Source organism: Lissotriton vulgaris, chromosome 12 (assembly GCF_964263255.1).
Source record: "Lissotriton vulgaris chromosome 12, aLisVul1.2, whole genome shotgun sequence".
NCBI lineage: Eukaryota > Metazoa > Chordata > Amphibia > Caudata > Salamandridae > Lissotriton > Lissotriton vulgaris.
Window position 1 is genome coordinate 677,427,091 of NC_141700.1, and position 19,929 is coordinate 677,447,019.

The window sequence follows — 19,929 nt, forward strand, 5'->3', positions numbered from 1 at the left end:
TGGTCGCAATGGTAATTTGGTCATTAAAGAAAATGTCCCATTGTATCACCCTACACCCTTTTACAAAGCAATCGACCAATGGATTACTAGGGATGCCATTGCTGTGCTGATTGAATGTAAAGAGGTAAGGAAGGGGACCCACACACGGCTTCCTCTACGGAAAAGCGCGGCATCCACCCTGCCTAGAGTCTACACCGGCCAGTCAATAGAGGTGGTTTCTGACTAGAAGCTAGTGACTAGGCTTTTGTGCAGTACACCTGATTGCCAATGCAGATGCCTGGCGCCTGTGACTAGACTGGCGGAGGCCTTCTGTGCTTGGGTGCGCCACTGGGTGTGAGTGTTTGATTGGTTCAGATGCTCCGTCCATTACCACCCCCTTTTGTAAAGCTTTTGGGTGCGCCACTGGAGCATGGCGGGATTGCTGGAGGGTGAGGAACCCCAGTGCGCGGGTGTATTCCTGTCACTCGGACTTGCTCGACCCAGAGATCAGATTGGACAAGGTTCAAGGATGTGCCACAGCATGTGAAAGGATGATGGATGCTGAATACCTATTGTGGACATACTCTGACCATTGTCCCCTCATGTGCACGTTTTGGTGGTCTCCCCACAATGCCTGCATCCCGACCTGGCAGCTGGATCCGGCCCTGCTGGAGGACCAAGGTGTTCCAGTCCCGCCTTCACAACAGGATCACAAATTGTTTGATTGATAAAGCGTATTGGACCTCTTTGGAGGGGGTAGAGTGGGAGACCTTTAAAGTGACGGTGCGTGGCTACTGTATTGTTAACAAGACGGGAGTGCATGCCCACCTACATTCGGATATATGCCGACGGGACTCGTTCCTTGATGGGCAACCTCCAGAACTGGGCAAAACACCTGTGGGTAGGAAGCAGCTTCTTGCCCAATGTAAGAAAGTGTTTACATCGGTTGAACACATGTGCCAATATGATTACAGGGTATACGTGGTTGCTCACTGGTTAGAGGCGGCAGACCTGGAAGCAGAGAACGGCCCGGGACCAGGGTTCAATTCCCAACGCAGCAGGGTCGTGGACCAGGGTCAGCGGACTCGATAATTCTCGCCTCGGTACCTACTCTAACCAGGGATCACACTCGGCAACTCTGGGCATTAGCTTGCCTCATCTCTACAACGGCCCCCACATTCGCCGGGGATGCCTGGTTTCACCTTGGAGATACCCAGTAGGGACCATCTCACAGGGATAGCCAGGACGGGTTCCCCAGCGGTCTACAGCACCACGACACCTCAGGGCAGCAGTGCGCTTTACTAGACACATACATTTACATTTATATTTACGTTGTGAGGGCTGACGCGGAGAGGGATAAATTGGGGAGAATGCTGGTCTGGCTTCTTCAGGAGGAGACGAGGGGGTCATATCATCCTTTAAGTTCAGGATTCTAGAGACCGGTTTTCAAGGTCGGATGGACTTCCAGCTGAATTTTACTCTGCCTACTCATCTGTGGTTGCCCCAGGTTGGTAGCTGTATTTAATGCTGGGTGGCAGCCGGCGTGCTTCCCCCTACCTTGCATGAGGCCTCAATACTGCCCCTGCCAAAGAGGGGCAAGGACCCACCCACTTATGGTGGATTCCTATCGGCCTCTATCCATGCTCACTGCGGACTATAAGAGCCAGAATAAGATACTGGCCAACAAGATTTTGCCACACATGTGCAAGCTGATTCACGCCATCAAAGGGGCTTTATCCTCACCCATAGCGCCCTACTGTATATCTGCCAGATGATTTATATCCTTGAACACGTGAATCGCGTCAGCCAGATGCTCTGGCTCGGTCCGTAGATATACAGAAAACGTTTGATTCCCTGCAATGGGACTTTCTGTGTGCTCTCTTCCTGGGGATGGGATTGGGGGCTGCATTTGCTAGATGGACCAAACTGCTGTATGCCCAACCAAAAGCTAGAATAAGAACTTGATGGACGATCTCTGAAGCTTGTGCTGTGGAGCGCAGTACTCGACAGGGCTGCCCCTTGTCCCCCCTGTTATTTGCGTTGGCGTTCAGGTCTATTGCTTTGGCGATGTGGCAAGGTGGCCACTATCAGGGACCAAATATTTAGAACCACTATACGCGGACAACATGCTCCTTTATATGAATCTACCGACTTGGAGGGTGCAGTGTCGGCCCTGTCCAGAATCGAGTGGATGTCCAGCAAGAACTTAATTGGCACAAGTCACGTGCTTTTCCCCTGCAATCTGGCCCAGGAGAGGAACGCCCTCCCCGCTGCTATGCTTTGTGTTGGGAACTTGAGTGGTGCAAGCCCTCACACCTGAGTGGTGCAAGCCCTCACACTTGAGTGGTGCAAGCCCTCACACCTGAGTGGCACAGTCCCTCACTCTTGAATAGTGCAAGCCCTCACACTTGAGTGGTGCAAGCTCTCACACTTGAGTGGTGCAAGCCCTCACGCTTGAGAGGTGCAAGCCCTCACTCTTGAATAGTGCAAACCCTCACACTTGAGTGGTGCAAGCTCTCACACTTGAGTGGTGCAAGCCCTCAGTCTTGAGTGGTGCAAGCCCTCACACTTGAGTGGTGCAAGCCCTCAGTCTTGAGTGGTGCAAACCCTCAGTCTTGAGTGGTGCAAGCCTTCACACTTGAGTGGGGCAAGCCCTCACACTTGAGTGGTGCAAGCTCTCACACTTGAGTGGTGCAAGCCCTCACGCTTGAGAGGTGCAAGCCCTCACTCTTGAATAGTGCAAGCCCTCACACTTGAGTGGTGCAAGCTCTCACACTTGAGTGGTGCAAGCCCTCACACTTGAGTGGTGCAAGCCCTCAGTCTTGAGTGGTGCAAACCCTCAGTCTTGAGTGGTGCAAGCCTTCACACTTGAGTGGTGCAAGCCCTCACACTTGAGTGGTGCAAGCCCTCACACTTGAGTGGTGCAAGCTCTCACACTTGAGTGGTGCAAGGCCTCATGCTTAAGTGGTGCAAGCCCTCACGCTTGAGTGGTGCAAACCTTCACACTTGAGTGGTGCAAGCCTTCACACTTGAGTGGTGCAAGCCCTCACACTTGAGTGGTGCAAGCCCTCAAACTTGAGTGGTGCTAGCACTCACATTTGAGTGGTGCAAGCCCTCACACTTGAGTGGTACAAGGGCATGCGGCCGATGTAAACATCTGTGTGCAGGTGAACAGAGTGGGCAGAGAGAGGTGGATCATCAACGTGCAAGCGGAAAAGTGTAAAGTATCTGCGAGGTATAGAGAAAGTAAGCAAAAGGCCTGGGATTTGGAGAAAAACGAGAAGCAGGGAGTAAAGAGCAACAGAAAAGGGCTGCAAAAGTGGTGGGCTTTTGGCTGGCCAAGGGAACAACAATCCCTCCTGTGCAAGTTATGCGAACCTACTGGTGACGAAGACTCACTATACTGAGAGCGTGGCTCGTTTAGGCGCCTACAAAAAGGCTCTTTTATTTGCTAGCCTTTGTTCCAAGACCACAGAAAGATTTTTATAAAAATAAAAAATAAAAAAATATTAAAACATATACATTTTTCTGCTCTACCTGAAAATGAACTGCACCAAAGAATCAATATAGAGCTGACATGAGCCAAAAAACATTTTCAGGATATACTGATGTATATTTCTCCTATATATCATGAGAGTGTCCCATTAAGATGTGAAGTCACGGAATACACCATATGAATCTCATTTGTTACTTCATACTTTGTCACCAGGGTATTGGAGGACGAATGATACAGGTGCGACCTTTATACCCCACCAGGACTTGTTTTCTGGCTTCAGATACAATGAGTTTCATCCAGGGAGAGGACACACCCCGATGGCCAAAAGTACACGACAAAATCCATACCATAAACCAGCGATCAAGGTGGGAGTGCCTCCAACAAGGGAACCAAACCTTTAGAATGTGGCTCGACCCACTCAGAGTACCCTCCCCGTCCCAGAAACCCGGAAGCACTGATACAGGTTTGTTTTCATGCAGTGGAAATGGTCCAAATATCCACACATCTGTGCACACCACGGTAAACAGTCTAAAACACATGCCTCTGTTCTCTGCACAAAAGGTACCTGTTCAATTGTTGAGTTAAAAAAAATGCCATTGCAATAGAATCTTGGCTGCCTCTGAACAAAATAGCTGCTTTTTATGTTTGTATTTTTCCTCATAATTAAAATGGCCGCCAGCGATATAGGCTTCTAGGCAGCATTCATGCTCTGCGGCAGAAATCAACTGGTCAGCACTGCTGGGTTGCCCATTTTACTTTTTTCAAAAGTGTGATCTTCTATGATAAAAATGTCCTTTTTGTCAGTGCTGTCTCTTACAGCGGTATGCAGGTGGGAGACTGAAGCAGCGAATGGGCCGCCGGCCATGAAGTCTGTAAAACAACAGTTTAGGTTTTGGTCTGTATTACCCATTTAGTACCTGTCTCCTGGGGTGGTGCTGGCAGTCAGGGAAACTCAACTCCTAACCATCTAGCCTGCACTTTGACTGCTCTTCAACCATGGCCGGCTTCCCAAGATGGATGATGGACATAGTCAGGGCTCGAGTCGGGGTACCACGCGGGTGGACGGCGTCCCCCCACTTATTTTACCGGGGGGACGCTGTCCCCCCTGCCAAACAGCTGAACTTTAGTCTTTGGCCTCTCTGGGACGAGGAGCTCGGCACCTTTTGTGACGTCACTTCCTTTCGTGACGTCACTTCCGGGGACAGCGTCTCCCCGCTTCTTTTTTTTTCCGACTTGTGCCCTGGACATAGTGAAAGCGTGCCTTTATATCTCAGTCAGACTCTCCGCAGTCTAGATTCCAGAAATAGCCCCTAAAGTTCTAGGAGGAGTGACACTTCATAATTGACTAAATATATGTAGCTGAATGAAGAGGCCAGGAAAGTACATCATCATAGCAATTCACTGAATCTGGACAAAGATCTATTGATGATACACGGAAAGGCGTAAAAACTCATTGGACCTTTAATGCCAGTTTTGTTCCTATAAAAGTCCTCTTGAGCCCAAAAATTATGATCTGAGCAATCACTCAGAGCCCTTCTTACTGTTTTTAGCAGATACTTCATCCCACCATTGCAAACACTGGGCATCACACTCACTCAGTGCGGGCCTCACTCACTGGACATGAGTCTTACCCCCGGAGCGCACTCTCCGTTATAAGAGGGGGGGCCTCTCATGCCTCAGAACCTAAGTCTCCCTCATTGGGAGTGGATCTTAAAACTTCAGGAATGGTCTTGTTTAGTTGGTGTGAATTTCACTCCTCGAACACAGGTTCACTCACTGGCTGGGATTTTCACCACTCCAAACGGAGTGCCACTGATTGTTGTGTGAGTGCCATACATCGGAGAACATACATCGGAGAACAACCTCTCTTATAGGGTGCACGTTTGCAATACTAGCACATTCTAACCCTGAGAGTAAGTCGCATACATTGTAGAACAATCTATCTTCTTGGGGTTGAGTCTTTGAAATTCCAGCAAAGTTTGGTTTATCAGGTAAGATTGTAACAAACTGGAGCACGAGCTCACTTATTATATGTGGGCCACACACCTTGAAGTACAGTCTGTCTGACCGGATGCGGGTCTCAAACCACAGTGTACGTGTCCCCCAGCTTAATTCAAAGTCCCAATTTTGGTCTATCGCACTAGTCCGATTGACTATAATGAAACCTGACGATGGGGAATCATATTGAGCTGATATGTTGACTTTTGCTCCAAAATCCGGAAATGCCATTGCTGGAGATTCCTAGACCTCGCAATCTGTGGCAAAGTGACCAGTCTAGAGACTCACTCACCTTGCTAGTTAATGGAATGCCCTGCACGGCCCACCAATTATTGAGGGTAAGGAGTGCAAGAACCACCAGGAGCCGGGGAAGCTGCAATCGTAGGTTAAGAAAAAGATTCCATGCCACAACACCATAAAGTGCTACATCACAGATGTAGGAAACAGGTAAAAAAAATATAACCACTGAAGACCTCCAGGACGCGCAGACAGACCAAAGAAACGACTAATAATCACAAATCACGTGCAAGTCAAATGTGCAAACAGTACACTAGGTACACGTCAACGGACCACCTTACCATCCTCCCCAAAAGATGGGGATTTCTAGGCCAATGTGACCTTTGATTTCTTCCTCCTATTCTAACATATTACACACACACACATGGGTATAGAAGGAGATTGAAATAACCTATGGATCATGTGATAGCTTTAGATCATATTAAAACATTCACATGGAAAAAAATAGCTCATGTTTCCAGAATTAACAGCAACCTTTTCTTGCCAATCAGTTCGTGGCCAACAGGGCTAGGAAGAGCCCAATGTGAATTCCCACTTGCAATGAATTTAATATACCAAATCCAAAAAACATGATGTAACATGGTAGTAGAGGTGACACATCAGTGCCACATACCTGTCGCTGCAGGCGCTGCACATTCCACATCACGGGCCTGGTTGGTCTCCAGAGCGGCACCTTTCCCGCCTGTCTCCGCGTTCCCGCCACTCGCCAGTCGAGCATTGCAGCCAATGAGAGACGGCTTAGGGCCACCACCGCGCACCTCTGCAGCAGAGCTGGGTTCCTGCAAAAAGTGACAAGAGGCGGTTATTATTCTGCAGAAGCCAGTTTTTGATACTCAGAAAAGTTAACAATGGGCAAAAGTGACACCTTTTAATGACATATAGCAAGGTCAGCGAGACCTGTGATTTTGCGGAAAATAACTTAACGAGCTGACAATTCCCAAATAAGAAAATCACAGACATGGGCACATCTGTATTACATTAGAGACATTGAAAAGGTTACCCGGTGTATAGCGTGCCATGTTTATACATTAACTCGTGGAGATTATGTCATGTCCACCAAAAGACAGTGTGGCATCATAAAAACTCTAACCATAAAACAACCATTTTAGGAAAATTTGCTTACTTTTTATAAGCAACAGATAGACTTAGATTTTTTTTCTTGAAAGTTTAGAGATTAAACTTTTCTTTTTTTAAAAGAGCCCTAAAATGATATCTTCTAAGAGTATTGTGGTCTTATTTTCTATTACAAACAATTTATTGTAAACTGTATGATAAAATCCTTTAGTAAATATCACTGTGCACCCTAACCTGTACGAGTGATGATGAAACAACACAGTGGATAGAGATGTATTTTAACTTTGAAGTGCATCAGTGACGGGAGAATCGCAGGTGTGATTGGCCACACATACGAGACAATGTGGGCACTGTTGGCCAAAGGCAAAATAAAGCAAGTAAGGGGCACCAATAAACTCCCACACTTAGGCAAACCTGACAACCTTGTATCCATTTTCACCATATTAACCACTGACACAAGGAAAAGGGCCTTGGGCCGGGTGGGTCTGAAGGGGTTCCATGGCTTTAGAGCACTTTAGAGCTGCATCACTGTCCATTCCCTGATTAGGTTGCAGAGACCATGGTGGTTTAGGACAATACAGAGGCTTCATGTACATGTTTGACTTGTGCTCAGTGTACAGATTTCCATTTCACCTACATGTTTGCAACGTGATGAAGTCTCTTCTTCAGGTACCCATGTCAAATATGCCGAAACCATGTGACACAAGGCGGAACCCTGCAAGTTGCCAGGTCTGTTTATAACTGTCTAATAAGTGAGAAAATACCCTGATTTCCATAATAGACCTATCCACCTCAATCGCTTTGCAAAGCCCTGGCTTAACACCTAATTAATCTAAAATGGAAACCAAAGATGGTGGGGCACATGGAGGGTGTCAACCTGAAAAATAAACATGAATGTGACCTTACAGTACCTCAGTATTTCATGTTTAAAGTACCAGTACTAGGCTAATAAATAACTTCCACATCAGCCACCAATATTGTACTTATACAGATAATACACAGATGTAACGTAAACAGGAAGGTATTTATAGGTAACAAGGACCCCCTGAATATATGAATACAGTAATTCCAACATTACAAAAAAATAATCTTTATGCCACTTCTACCATTCTCTTTTTATACCCTTTTCCAATTTTAATTGTGATTTTTTAATTGTGCTGTGATTTCATGTAATGTTGGTTTGATTAATTTGTAAAATTGGTTAAAAATATGTGAGAATCAACTTTTTTAATGGTTTTTATAATTTTTTGTTAATAAAATTCATGTCACTGATGATCTTTTGGATGTATTTAGTAATTTTTTCTCCTTTGTCACTTTACCATGAGTTTTAAGTATTGAATTGCCTAGGTTGTTATATTTCATAAAAAACGTAAACAGGAAGGGGCATGGCGCATTGGGCGCATTCGAGCGGAAATACGTAATTTCCTTCACGCTGCTAAAATACAGCCAGCCACCACTGCCGATTTATGAGGTCAATGGATTGGGTTACGATGCAAAAAGCATTTTAAGTAGATCCAATTTTTCTGGGGATTACGTCTATAAAAAAAAAAGGCCAAGTGGAGTTTAAGTAAGACGGATTTGGCTAGGGAGCCGCGAATCAATGAACTACACATGTTAGTGGGGATAAATTTCCCCGGCTGTTTCCTGCGGGAGCTTAATTTATGGAGCACATATGGGAATAGTGAGGTAGCGGGTAGTGAACGGGAGAACTGTGCATGAGTGCTCGATTGGCACCACTGCTCGCAGGCGTCAATGATAATCATGTTAGTGGGTCCCTGATACCAACATGGCGGGCATGGACATTTGCATGTACTTAAATACCTTTCACTCTGTGCGAGATGATACAAGGGGTGATGTGCGCGTCCACAAATGCTGCAATTGTATTACAGAGGAAGTGGTGGTTTTTGACAATAAAGCATCTTTATAGACTGACAGGCTCTTAGATCGGGCCTCTTGTACATGATCTGCAGAGCAATGCCTACTCTCAGTTAATCACTCAACCAGGGTTTCAAGAGCAGTCCATTTGACCAGGAACAGCCTGTTCCCTTTCCTGTGCTTTCTCTTCGAAGATTACAATTGTAATCGATTGCAATCCAGTATTTTAGCCTAATGTGTTCCACCGAAGTGAGGCTGTAGCTCCCTGAAAGCAAAATAGAAATCCAGGCTTGGAACATTGTGTGTCCCGGGTGGTGTGGAGTCAACCTGATGACCATACAAGGTTCTACAGACATATTTCATCAAATCACCCAAAAGACTGACTCATGTGGAGAAGCGTGGCTCAGTGGTTAGAGGCGGCAGACCCAGAAGCTGAGATCGGCCGTGGACCAGGGTTCGATTCCCCACCTCGGTGGGTCTTGGGCTCCAAAATTCCACGGAGTCGACAATTCTCGCTCTGGTGCCTACTCGACTCACGGGGTCACACTCTGCGACTCTGGGCAATAGCTTGCTTAATCTCCACTACGGCCCCTCGCGGCGGGATGCCTGGCTTTCACCTTGTGGATACCCGGCCGGGGTATCTCACAGGGGAATACCAGGACGGGTTCCCTAAGCAAGCGCCTTGAGGCCCCTGGGTTAAAGCGCGCTATATAAATCGAAGCACATTTACATTTACATTTACATTCCTTTCAATAACGCGACAGGAAATCCACCCGATTCATCCTTCTACAGACTGTTTACATGTTCGTTCTCATTCAATCACTCCAGACACAGCAACATACTACTGGGCAGCTTTCAAGTCATGCCATCCCTCTCAACCACTCCAAGAGGATTTTGATACAGATGGCCCTATGTGCAATGGAAGCTCATTCATACTGTGGCAGATCTTGCCATGGAATCTGACAGTCTCAGGTGCCATTGGTGGGGTCCCCCCCCCCCCCCCCCCCCCCAAGGAGTTTGGGAACTGGCTGGAAGTACTGAGCCACGTCACTTTGGCTTCCAAGCTCTTGCAGCAGTGGAAAGTGATCATGTCAAGCCTGAACTCAAGAGTGTTTGGGAACACCTAGGTGGTACTGTAGAAGCATACCCATCTCAATGCCAACAACACTGTGGTCCACCGGCAATGAGGTAATGTCTGGTGAACACTAAACATACTGAAATTGTATTATATTGCACTTTGAAAAATGCTCTTTTTTGCACTTGAAGTTCGTGGTAATTTGTGATTCCTTTAGGCCAAATTGCACTTTTCTGGGTGCTTCTTTCATTGCATTTAAGGACTCGCAAAATGTGCGATTCCTTATATTGCACACAGATTTGCCTTCATACATACCACTTAGCAAAATTGCGATCGCAAACGTCGAAATTTAACGAATTTCAGCGTTTGCGATCGCAATTTTGCTTAATACATATGGCCCATAGTCCTTTATCACCGTATCATCTGCACGAATCACCAACAAGCTGCCGCTTCTAGGCCACACTAATAAAAAGGTACTTAGAATCACTCCCTTGAACCACAATGCACCTCTGAGCTAAAGTAATCTGCTGATCCCTTCCCTGATCACTGCTTTGTTCATGCATGAAATAGGTGTTCACCTTTCCCGGACGCTATTCACATTCATTGTGTTCTAGGTCCTGGTGAGCTCATGTAAAGCGCTCTGATACCTTCCGGTCAAGTTGGCGCTACATAAATCTGAAACAAAACCACAACAAAAAGATGAGACGAGGAAGGTGCTTTTTGTGTTTTTCTTCCGTAGCAAAACTATGGGCCAGATGTAGGAAGCCTTATTCCGGTCGATAACGGCCGAAACTTTTCATATGTAGGTGGCTATATTTCAGATTCGTATTTAAAAATACGGTAAATTACCGATTCTTAAAAATACTGAATCGGTAAATTACCCAATCTGAAATGTAGGGAGCAATCAAATGAGCGCTTTTTCCAATTTAGGATTCGTTATTTACCACCAACTATAAGTTAGTGGTAAATAACAAATACCTTTGAAAATGCAAATCTGTGCATTTTCAAAGGTGCCATGTGGCAGACATACATGCCGTTAGGGAATGTATGTGTGCCACATGTGCACCCATACACAATTGAGGGGTGCAACAGGGTGTCAAAGTGACACCCTGCCACCCTTCAATGTTTTCCCTCTTTTACCGAATCGGTATTTACCGATTCGGTAATTGCCATTCATTCCTATGGGTCTTCAGGCCCATAGGAATGAATGGCAATTACTGAGGTCCATATGTAGGTAAATGGCATTTACCGAATCGTAAATACCGAATTTTACCGATTCGGTATTTACAATTCGGTAAATGCCATGTAGGTAATAATTCTTTAACAATTACCGAATCGGTAATATTCGGTAATTACCGAATCGGTATTTACCGATTCGGTAATTGCCGTTGATTCCTATGGGCCTTGAGGCCATAGGAATCAATGCCAATTACCGAATCGGTAAATACCGATTCGGTAAATATACCGATTTGTCAAGGGGGACAGGGTGTCACTTTGACACCCTGTTGCACCCCTGATTCTGGCTTGTGTGCCATGTAACACACATACATGCCCTTATGGCATGTATGTGTGCCACATGGCACAGGTGTACATGCACAGATGTGCATGTACACAGAAATTCGTTATTTACCATGCCATTGTATTTCATGGTAAATAACGAATTTCTAAGGGCCTGTGGCACTGTTTCCAGTGCCACCTACATCCCAAATTTCCGATTCTATACATTTACCGATTCGGTAATTTACGGATTCGGTAAAATTACGGATTCGGTAAATATACAGAATCGGTAATTTTCTGGCCCCCTACATTTGGAAGTACAAATACCGGTCGGTAACGGCCGAAATCGGCCGTTACCGACCGGTATTTTGCCACCTACATATGGCCCTGAATCGGTAAATACCGATTCGGTAATTACCGAATCTTACCGATTCGGTAATTTTTAACGAAAAATTAAATACATCCCATTTACCTATTCTTAAATACCGAATCAGTAAAATTCGGAATTTAAGAATAGGTAAATTGAGATTACCTACATCTGGCCCTTAATCTTTAAATGTATAATGTGGCACATGTTGGAAAGAACAACTCGCTGTTTGTCATGGCAATGCATTGTTTAATTTAAGAGTTGGTGTTAATTTGAGTTTACATAGCAGTGCTCTCAAGGGACCAGGAATATATAAAAAGGCATAAACCAGAATGTAAAAGCTTCACATGCATTCTGCATCTTCCTGAAGATCTGGTGTCATGAATCTTAAAGCGCCTCCTGGTGAAACACACGATGAATATGTGATGAGCTTTTTTGTATTTCAGGGGTGTTACCGGCTGGAAACCGGTGCTCCCAGAAGCTTCATATCTCGAGCAATGAATAAAACCAAGACGGAGCTTCGCTGATGGGGTTTTAAACCTAGATTGCCGCTCACGACTGAAGGGTTTCACATTTATCACCAGACGTAGGGTGCTTGTAGGCTTGTGTGCTGCTAAGCGTGAATCGATGTATTTACACACGTTTCAATCTTGGATGGACAATATTAATACTAAATGATTATTATACAATATTTCATAAACGGCGCTTCATGGCACATTCTTGTAGTTTCCGTGCGCTAGTATCGTGTTACTTTTATCCAATTTCAGCATGCCACATTTATCGCCCTCGGAAGGATGGAAGGCGAGCTGGCCCTTCCTAGATTCAAACTCTTATCCTGCAGATCTGAGCATGGGTCAGACTGTGAGCGCTTAGCTCACTGAAGCCATCTTGTCAGCGGCAGCGCTGTTGAAGAACATAGCGCGGGGTAAAGGTTTTGCTCGTGAAGCCAGTCAATGCTAGCCCAATATCCCTTCGAAACACCCACCACAGTGGGCCATCACTGCGCCTCTGGACGCCTGTGGTCGCGGATCCAGCCCACCCACAAAAGAAGAAATAACTTGATTTGCCACTTCCATTTCCGATTGATTCTGGGCTTCTGGCAATTACGTTGCCATAGCAACCCTGCTTTGTTTACACTGACAGAATTACCAGCCTGTGGAGGGAGGATGAGGAGCCAAAACTGCGGTCTCTCCTGCGGAGGGACACGCAGGGTATTCAGCCAACCCTGGCGAGGGTCCTGCCGCCTTGCGGGGTGAGGTCCCAATGGTCTGCAGTCTCTCCTTCAGAGGGTCACGCATGGCGCGCGGCCTCCTCACAGAGCGCGCGGCCTCCTCACAGAGCGCCCGGCCTCTCCTGGTGTAGATTCCACATGGAATGTACCTCTTCCGGGTGAAAGTTCCTCACCCTCTCCGGGTCAAGGGTTCACTACCTGTCACGCTGAGGGTCGACAAGGTACGCAGTCTCTCTGGGTGAGGGTCAGAGGCATAACCATAAAATGATGGAGCCCCCTGTAGAATGTGAAGAGGGGCCCCAGAGTGTTCCACATCTCACAAATATTCATTGGACTTGGGTGGAATGGGGCCCTTCTGAAGGGGTTAGGGGCCTCTGAAGGGTGCCCCCCTCCCCCCGTGCCGGAGGGGCTGCAGGGCCTGTGATAGGTGAGGGTGCTATACAGTATGGAGCATCTTGGAGTGAACGCCCCACAGCTTTCCTGGTCAGGGCCATGGCCTCCCATGGTTCGGGTGCCACAAGATATGCAGTTTCTGTGGGTGAGGGTCCCCAAGGCCCCCTCGAACCTCTCCTGGCGAAGACCTGAGGGTCGGACAGGGCACGCATCCTATCCTAGTGAAACCCACAAAGGGCTTCAGTCTCTGCAAGTGAGGGTCACAGGGCGGCCATCCTTGAGGGTCTCTGTAGGCATCAATGACTTCTTGGTGAGAGTCCCACAAGTAGAAAGGACGTGACACTAAAACAAAGCGCTGGATTGTCGCCAGGACATCTAAGCTTCCTAACGGGGTCTGCAACCGAAACCCTAATGTGCCTCTCAGACCAGGAACCCTTTCATGAGAGGAGGGGGCAGCCCATGTACAGCAGGAATAGCCTGAGCTCTGGCAAGTAGCCCAATGTGATGGGCAGAACAACTGGCAAACAAGGAGACTTTTTTCCTACAAGATGCAACACCTTTTGAGCATGTTACCAGCTAATAACCAAAACAATCACCGTAGTGGGGTAGATGTAAGTCTGAACTGAGTCAGGTAGCTGTCCTGTGTGGAGTAGGTGCTAAATCACCCATTTGAGTTACTGTATTGTATTATAGTGTGATTGGATTTATACTGCACTTGCTACCTGTGATGGGGCACTTAAGCGCTTTACAGTAAGTGGCACACTACTCCAGACCCCAAGATTAGTGGTTAATCCAGTGATAATTTACTATGCTGATTACTGGGATTAGCTTTTTTCTCCCAATGAAATCATGCATTTGTGCCAGTATTTTATTGCAGGAGATGACATTAATAGGAGTTAATGTGTACTCATTAGTGGGGATACAAGGCCTAGTGAACATCTTAAACTTCAGCCATGTGCATACAATCACAGGTTAAGCAAGTCATGACCAATTTATGTGGCACTTTAACTTTGTCGAGTAAGACTATGGTGACAGCTACATCAAATTCAATTTGACTAACGAACATTTTTTTTTTGTTCTAAGGAACAACCTCCTAAACCCAACTAAGCAACTTCCACACTAAGGTTTACTTTCCAAGCAATTACCAGCCACTCCCACCAAGAGGAAAGTATAGCACACATTTCTAGCTATGTTAGTAGTGTTTTTCCTGCAAGAGAAGAAGGTGCAGTCGCGGCCGGCAGGACTCACAGGTGGGGGGTTGGAGGGCGGGTCGGAGGTCGCGTGGGCTCGCATCTAATTAAAATTTTAAAAAACGTATCTTACTGGATCCTGCCCCGTCTCAGCTCTTGGCCGGGTCCCGCATTTTCCCAACAGGAGATTGATACACCTAACAAAAGGTTCAGGAAAAGAAGTGATAATTTTGAATGATTTTTTCCAACAGGAAGCAGCCACAGGCAGCCTCCCTCCCCTCCCTAAGCTAATCACAACACTGCAAGGGCAGAGTTGTGAATGGTGAGGACGGCGCCCATTTTTTAGGTCTCGCCTGCGTGGGCTGTGCACATGCGCAGTCTCGCTGGTGAGATTTTAGGTTTTTGAAGACCTTTGAGTATCGGGCGTTAAGCCCCGCCACTTTTTGCCATTGGCCGGCGTCACTGTTTATGCTAAACGGTGGCCAGCCATTGGAAAAGAGTTTTGTATGACGTAGACTTTTCTTTTTTTCTGCCGTCCCACTTGAACGGCCTCGCCTGCTTTCCTTCAGAAGTAAAAGGTTTCTTATCTTTATGGGGCCAAACACATGGCCCCATAAAGATAAGAACCATTTTACTTCAGAAGGAAAGCAGGCGAGGCCGTCCAAGTCGGACGGCAGAAAAAGAGAAAAGTCTATGTCATGGCGAGCACTTGTCCTGCATAGGAGCGGGGAAGAGGGGCAAGGACTCTATTTTATTTGGACTGTAGGCAGTTACGCCTCCAAACACTGGACTGCCAAGAGGAGAAATATGCTGCTTCTTGGCGATTTCTTGTTAAACTTGTCTCGCAAAGGTTGCAAAGGCTTATTCTAGGATGTGGTAAGGGGAAAACTATCTACGGCTGAATTATACCTTTTCAAACTGCCAAATTTAGAGGGAGATGAAATTGCCGCCACATAAATACGCTATCTGATTCACAATCCCCTTGCGCCTCAAGAAACCTCTTGTGATATCTTCACCCGCGCAGTGTCCAGCGAAGTGATAACAACCGTTTATTACATTGCTAAAATTAATTGTTTATAGTACCAGCGCACGTGTTGCTATAACCTATGCAACGTGAAGATTTTCATCTTGCGCCGCTTGTAGTCGGTCTGGACACAGACAACACACGTTACATATAGCATATACTGTTCTTGGAAATAATTGTGGCTTATGATGAAAAATTCAAGGGTGGGCTTCTGAGCATCGAGCGCTTCTCCTCCGGCAGATGTGCCTTCAAAATGGTGCATCTCTTTGGTTTTCCCAAGAGCTGTTATTGTTTTAACAAGGACTTGTTCCCTTAGAAATATGGCAGTCATAGATTTGTTCCAGGTATTAGATTTGTGTTAGTCTCTCTTCGCCATCACTCGATGCCTCTGCTTTGGCTGCAGAGAGTACATAGTCCATTTTCTATGTCTACCCGAGGAGCACACACGGTCATGCACCAACACTAGGTGACAGCGCAGCATGCACAATCACAACCGCCATGGTGAGCTCGTTTCACAGTGTGTTACATGTTTACTGCAGTGGTATTGTGTTTGACATGAGCGTGCGTACCAAACCATTAGAAAAGTTTTCAGCATGAACGCAGCAGCTTCTCCAGCCAGAAGCGACACGTCCTCACAAAACTCACCAGATCTTTAGCTTAGCATCTCAGTGACACAAGATTAGCATAATTTAAAGTGCTTACTTCTCGATGATCTTTATTCGAGGGTAGGACGGACCATAACTAAGACACCGAAGTAACCAATATTTTCTTGTGATTTTCCATCATATCCTTTCAATGCAGATCTTTTAAATTGAAAGTTCTTCTACTTCCATCAGCATTTTCAAGTTAAATCTCGTGCAAGCATTTGCAATGCAATAGGTGTCGAATTTACGCAAGTTTAAGCTATTGGCATTGTAAATGACAATGCCTTTTATTTCTGTTTTAAAAACCAAAACATAAAAGAAGGCATTGTCATTTACAATACCAATAGCTCAAACTTTCTTAAATGTGAGACCTAGTGCATTGCAAATGCTTGTTCTATGTAGGCTGCATGCACACTGAGAAACAAATAAAAGACAGTGCCTAGGTCGCAAAGAGGAAACTAATGAAAAGTATGGCCATCAGCGACATGGGGAAACAAATTAAATGGATCCCCATCAGGTACACAGATAACCAACTGAACAGGATGCCCTACAGGATATATGGATAAGGTGGTAAAGAGAAAGAAGTAAAAAGCTTTGGCTGAGCCAATAGGCGTTGCCTATGTGAGATCTATTGGCTTTGCCAATGTCATGTAGCTATAGTGTACAGCAGCATGGCTGCTGTTGAGTATGGCTGAAATTTAGTAATGGGACATACAGTAGAAGTAGAGTTGCGTGGAGTAGAGTGGTGCAGAGTGGATTGGTATAGAGTGAATTGGTGTGGTGTAGAGTAACGTAGAGTGGAGTGGCATAGAGTGCAATGGAGTGGTATAGAGTAGAGTGGTGTGGTGTAGAGAGGAGTGGTATAGATTATAGTGGCATAGAGTAGAGTGACATACAGAGGAGTGAAGTGGCATAGAGTCACAGGGCATAGAGTACCAAGGAGTGGCACAGAATAGAATGGTGGGGCGTGGAGAGGAGTGGTGTAGAGTATAGCGGCATGGAGAAGAGTGGGATACAGTGGAGTGGCGTAGAGTGGATTGGCATAGAGTGCCGGAGAGTGGCACCTTGTTTAGTAGAGTGGCACAAAGGAGAGTCGAAGGGCGTAGAAAGTCATGGAGTAGAGTGGGGTGGAGTATAGTGGCATGGCGTGGAGTGGAGCAGAATGGCATAGAGTAGAGTGGCATGGAGTAACATAGAATTGAGAGGAGTGGCATAGAGTGGAGTGGCATAGAATGGCATGGAGTGAAGTGGCATAAAGTGGAGTGGCATAAAGTAGAGTGGAAAAAGTAGAGTGGCGTAAAGTGGAGTGGTGTAGAGTGGAGTGGTGTTGAGTGTCATAGAGTGGCATTGTGTGGAGAGAAGTGATGTAGAGTAGAGTGGTGTAAAGTGAAATTGAGTGGTGTGGAGTAGAGTGGAATTGGGTAGAGTGGCATTGAGTGGGGTTGAGTAAAATGGAGTAGAGTGACGTGGAGTGGAATGACAGAGTGGTAGTGAAGAGTTGTGTAGAGTAGATTGGCGTAAAGTGGCATTTTGTGGAGTAGAGTGGCGTAGAGTAGCATGGTGTAGAGTAGAGCGGAGTAGAATAGAGCAGAATGGAGTGGCATAGAGTGGGGTGGAGTGATGTAGAGTAGAGCAGTGTAGAGTAAAGTGGAGCAATGAGTTGAGGGGAGTGATGTAGAATGATGTAGCGTAGAGTTGCATAGAGTACTACAGTTGTGGGTGTAAGTAACTAAGGCATCAATAGGGAGAGCAGATATGGTGAAACAACATAAAAAAGCTGTACACCTATGGTAAAAGTAGGAAAGCACATTGCAGGTGCAGGAATAAAAGTAGTGCTTTGCAAAAAGGTGAGGAAAAACAAAGACGAGGAAGAACACAAGTACTTGGTCCATGAGGAAGAGGAAGGGAAGCCTATGGGAGCTAAGCAATTGATAGATTGTACATCCATACTAATATAATAAAGAGACAGCCCAAACTTTTGAGGCGGGTAATCTCAGGAACCACAGCACCAATCACAACACCCAATATAGCGTTGGAAAGGGCAGTTGCAGCAGAAGGACATAGGCTATGCAGACGCCCACCGTATGCATTTAAAAGGTAAAAGAACCGTGCCAGCAAAGTAGACCCTTGTGGGCGTGTCTGTGTTGTGCTGTGGGCGTGACAAACGCTGGGGGCGTGTGGTACGTTCCGCCCTTCATGCCATGTCTCATATCATGTGCTAATCCCACCCTTCTCCCTTTAAATACCCCTGCACCCCATAATCATAACCCACCCTTACTCCTTAAAATACCCCAACACCCTTAAACACTAACCCATCTTAACCCTATAAATATACCCTGTACCCCAAAACCCAAACCTATCCCTAAACCCTAAAAATACCCCTGTACCCCAAAACCCAAACCTAGCCCTCAACCCTATAAATACCCCTGTACCTCAAATCCAAACATACCCCTGAACCCTAAAAATACCCCTGTACCCCAAAACCCAAACCTACCCCAGAACCCTAAAATACCCCTGTACCCCAAAACCCAAACCTACCCCTGAACCATAAAAATACCCCTGTACCCCAAAACCCAAACCTAGCCCTGAACCCTAAAAATAACCCTGTACCCCAAAACCCAAACCTAGCCCTGAACCTTATAAATACCCCTGTACCTCAAAACCCAAACCTACCCCTGAACCCTAAAAATACCCCTGTACCCCAAAACCCAAACCTACCCCAGAACCCTAAAATACCCCTGTACCCCAAAACCCAAACCTACCCCTGAACCATAAAAATACCCCTGTACCCCAAAATCCAAACCTAGCCCTGAACCCTAAAAATAACCCTGTACCCCAAAATCCAAACCTACCCCTGAACCCTAAAATACCCCTGTACCCCAAACCTAGCCCTGAACCCTAAAAAAAACCCTGTACCCCATAACCCAAAACTATATCTGAACCCTTAAAATACCCAAAACACATACCTCAGTACCCCTAAACTTATACCCCTATACCCATACTTATCTTATCCAAACATTTTTATAAAAAAAACATGCTTTTACCATTCATGCATTTACAACGAATTTCCTTGTATATGTATGCGTGGTAAAAGCATATCAACTGTAATGCCATGCGTTATAATGGCATTGCGGAGTCATGGTACTTTCGTAATGAAAGTATGCGGAGTAATGGTACGCGGAAAGAAAGTTGCGGAATAATGGGTGTTTACACTCCCCCGGTAAGTACATTGGTGGCACGGCGGCCCACATCTCCAGCAACATACTCATATTTTTTCACCACCCATTTGAAAAATGCACAGGTCTCTCTCATTGATGGCCAGCACCGACATACACTTTTTGACACAGCTCCCGCCACAAGTTCTAGAATTGCGAACTTTAGAGCTGGGGAGCTACGTTCGAATCTTGGCATCAGCTCAACATCCTGTGATTCCAGGCAAATCGCTTTGTCTCCCCGTGCCTACCACAAATGAATGTGTTCTTCTGTAATGTAAATTGTGCTCAGTCCATGTTGTCGAGTTCGCGCTATATAATATTTCAAGGAAAAATAAATTAGGGAAACTCGAGTTCACACACTACTGAACGCGCACTCTTAAGTGCATCAGCAGTGCACTGTGAATCGGAGCATTTCACAGGCCTGTCACAGATAAGAAATGCTATCAAAACGAAATGGTACAAAACAATATACTACTGGCCGGCAGCAATTCATACTCAGACAACGTCGGGACGGGAAACTAGTTTATATTATAAATTAGTGACAACAAAAACAACTAATTGTTCCTGGGGCCGG

The 19,929-nt window shown here is 46.0% G+C and overlaps 1 protein-coding gene across 6 annotated transcripts in view; it reads right to left on the bottom strand.

Moving 5' to 3' along the window:
- The window catches only part of GSE1 (Gse1 coiled-coil protein), a 1,074,384-nt gene that overhangs the window by 692,685 nt on the left and 361,770 nt on the right, over positions 1-19,929 (bottom strand). For all 6 annotated transcript variants that reach the window (XM_086945866.1, XM_086945865.1, XM_086945862.1 and 3 more), the window contains exon 2: positions 6,384-6,549. In XM_086945866.1, coding sequence (XP_086801992.1) covers positions 6,384-6,549 — 166 coding nt within the window. The remainder of the gene's footprint in view (positions 1-6,383; positions 6,550-19,929) is intronic.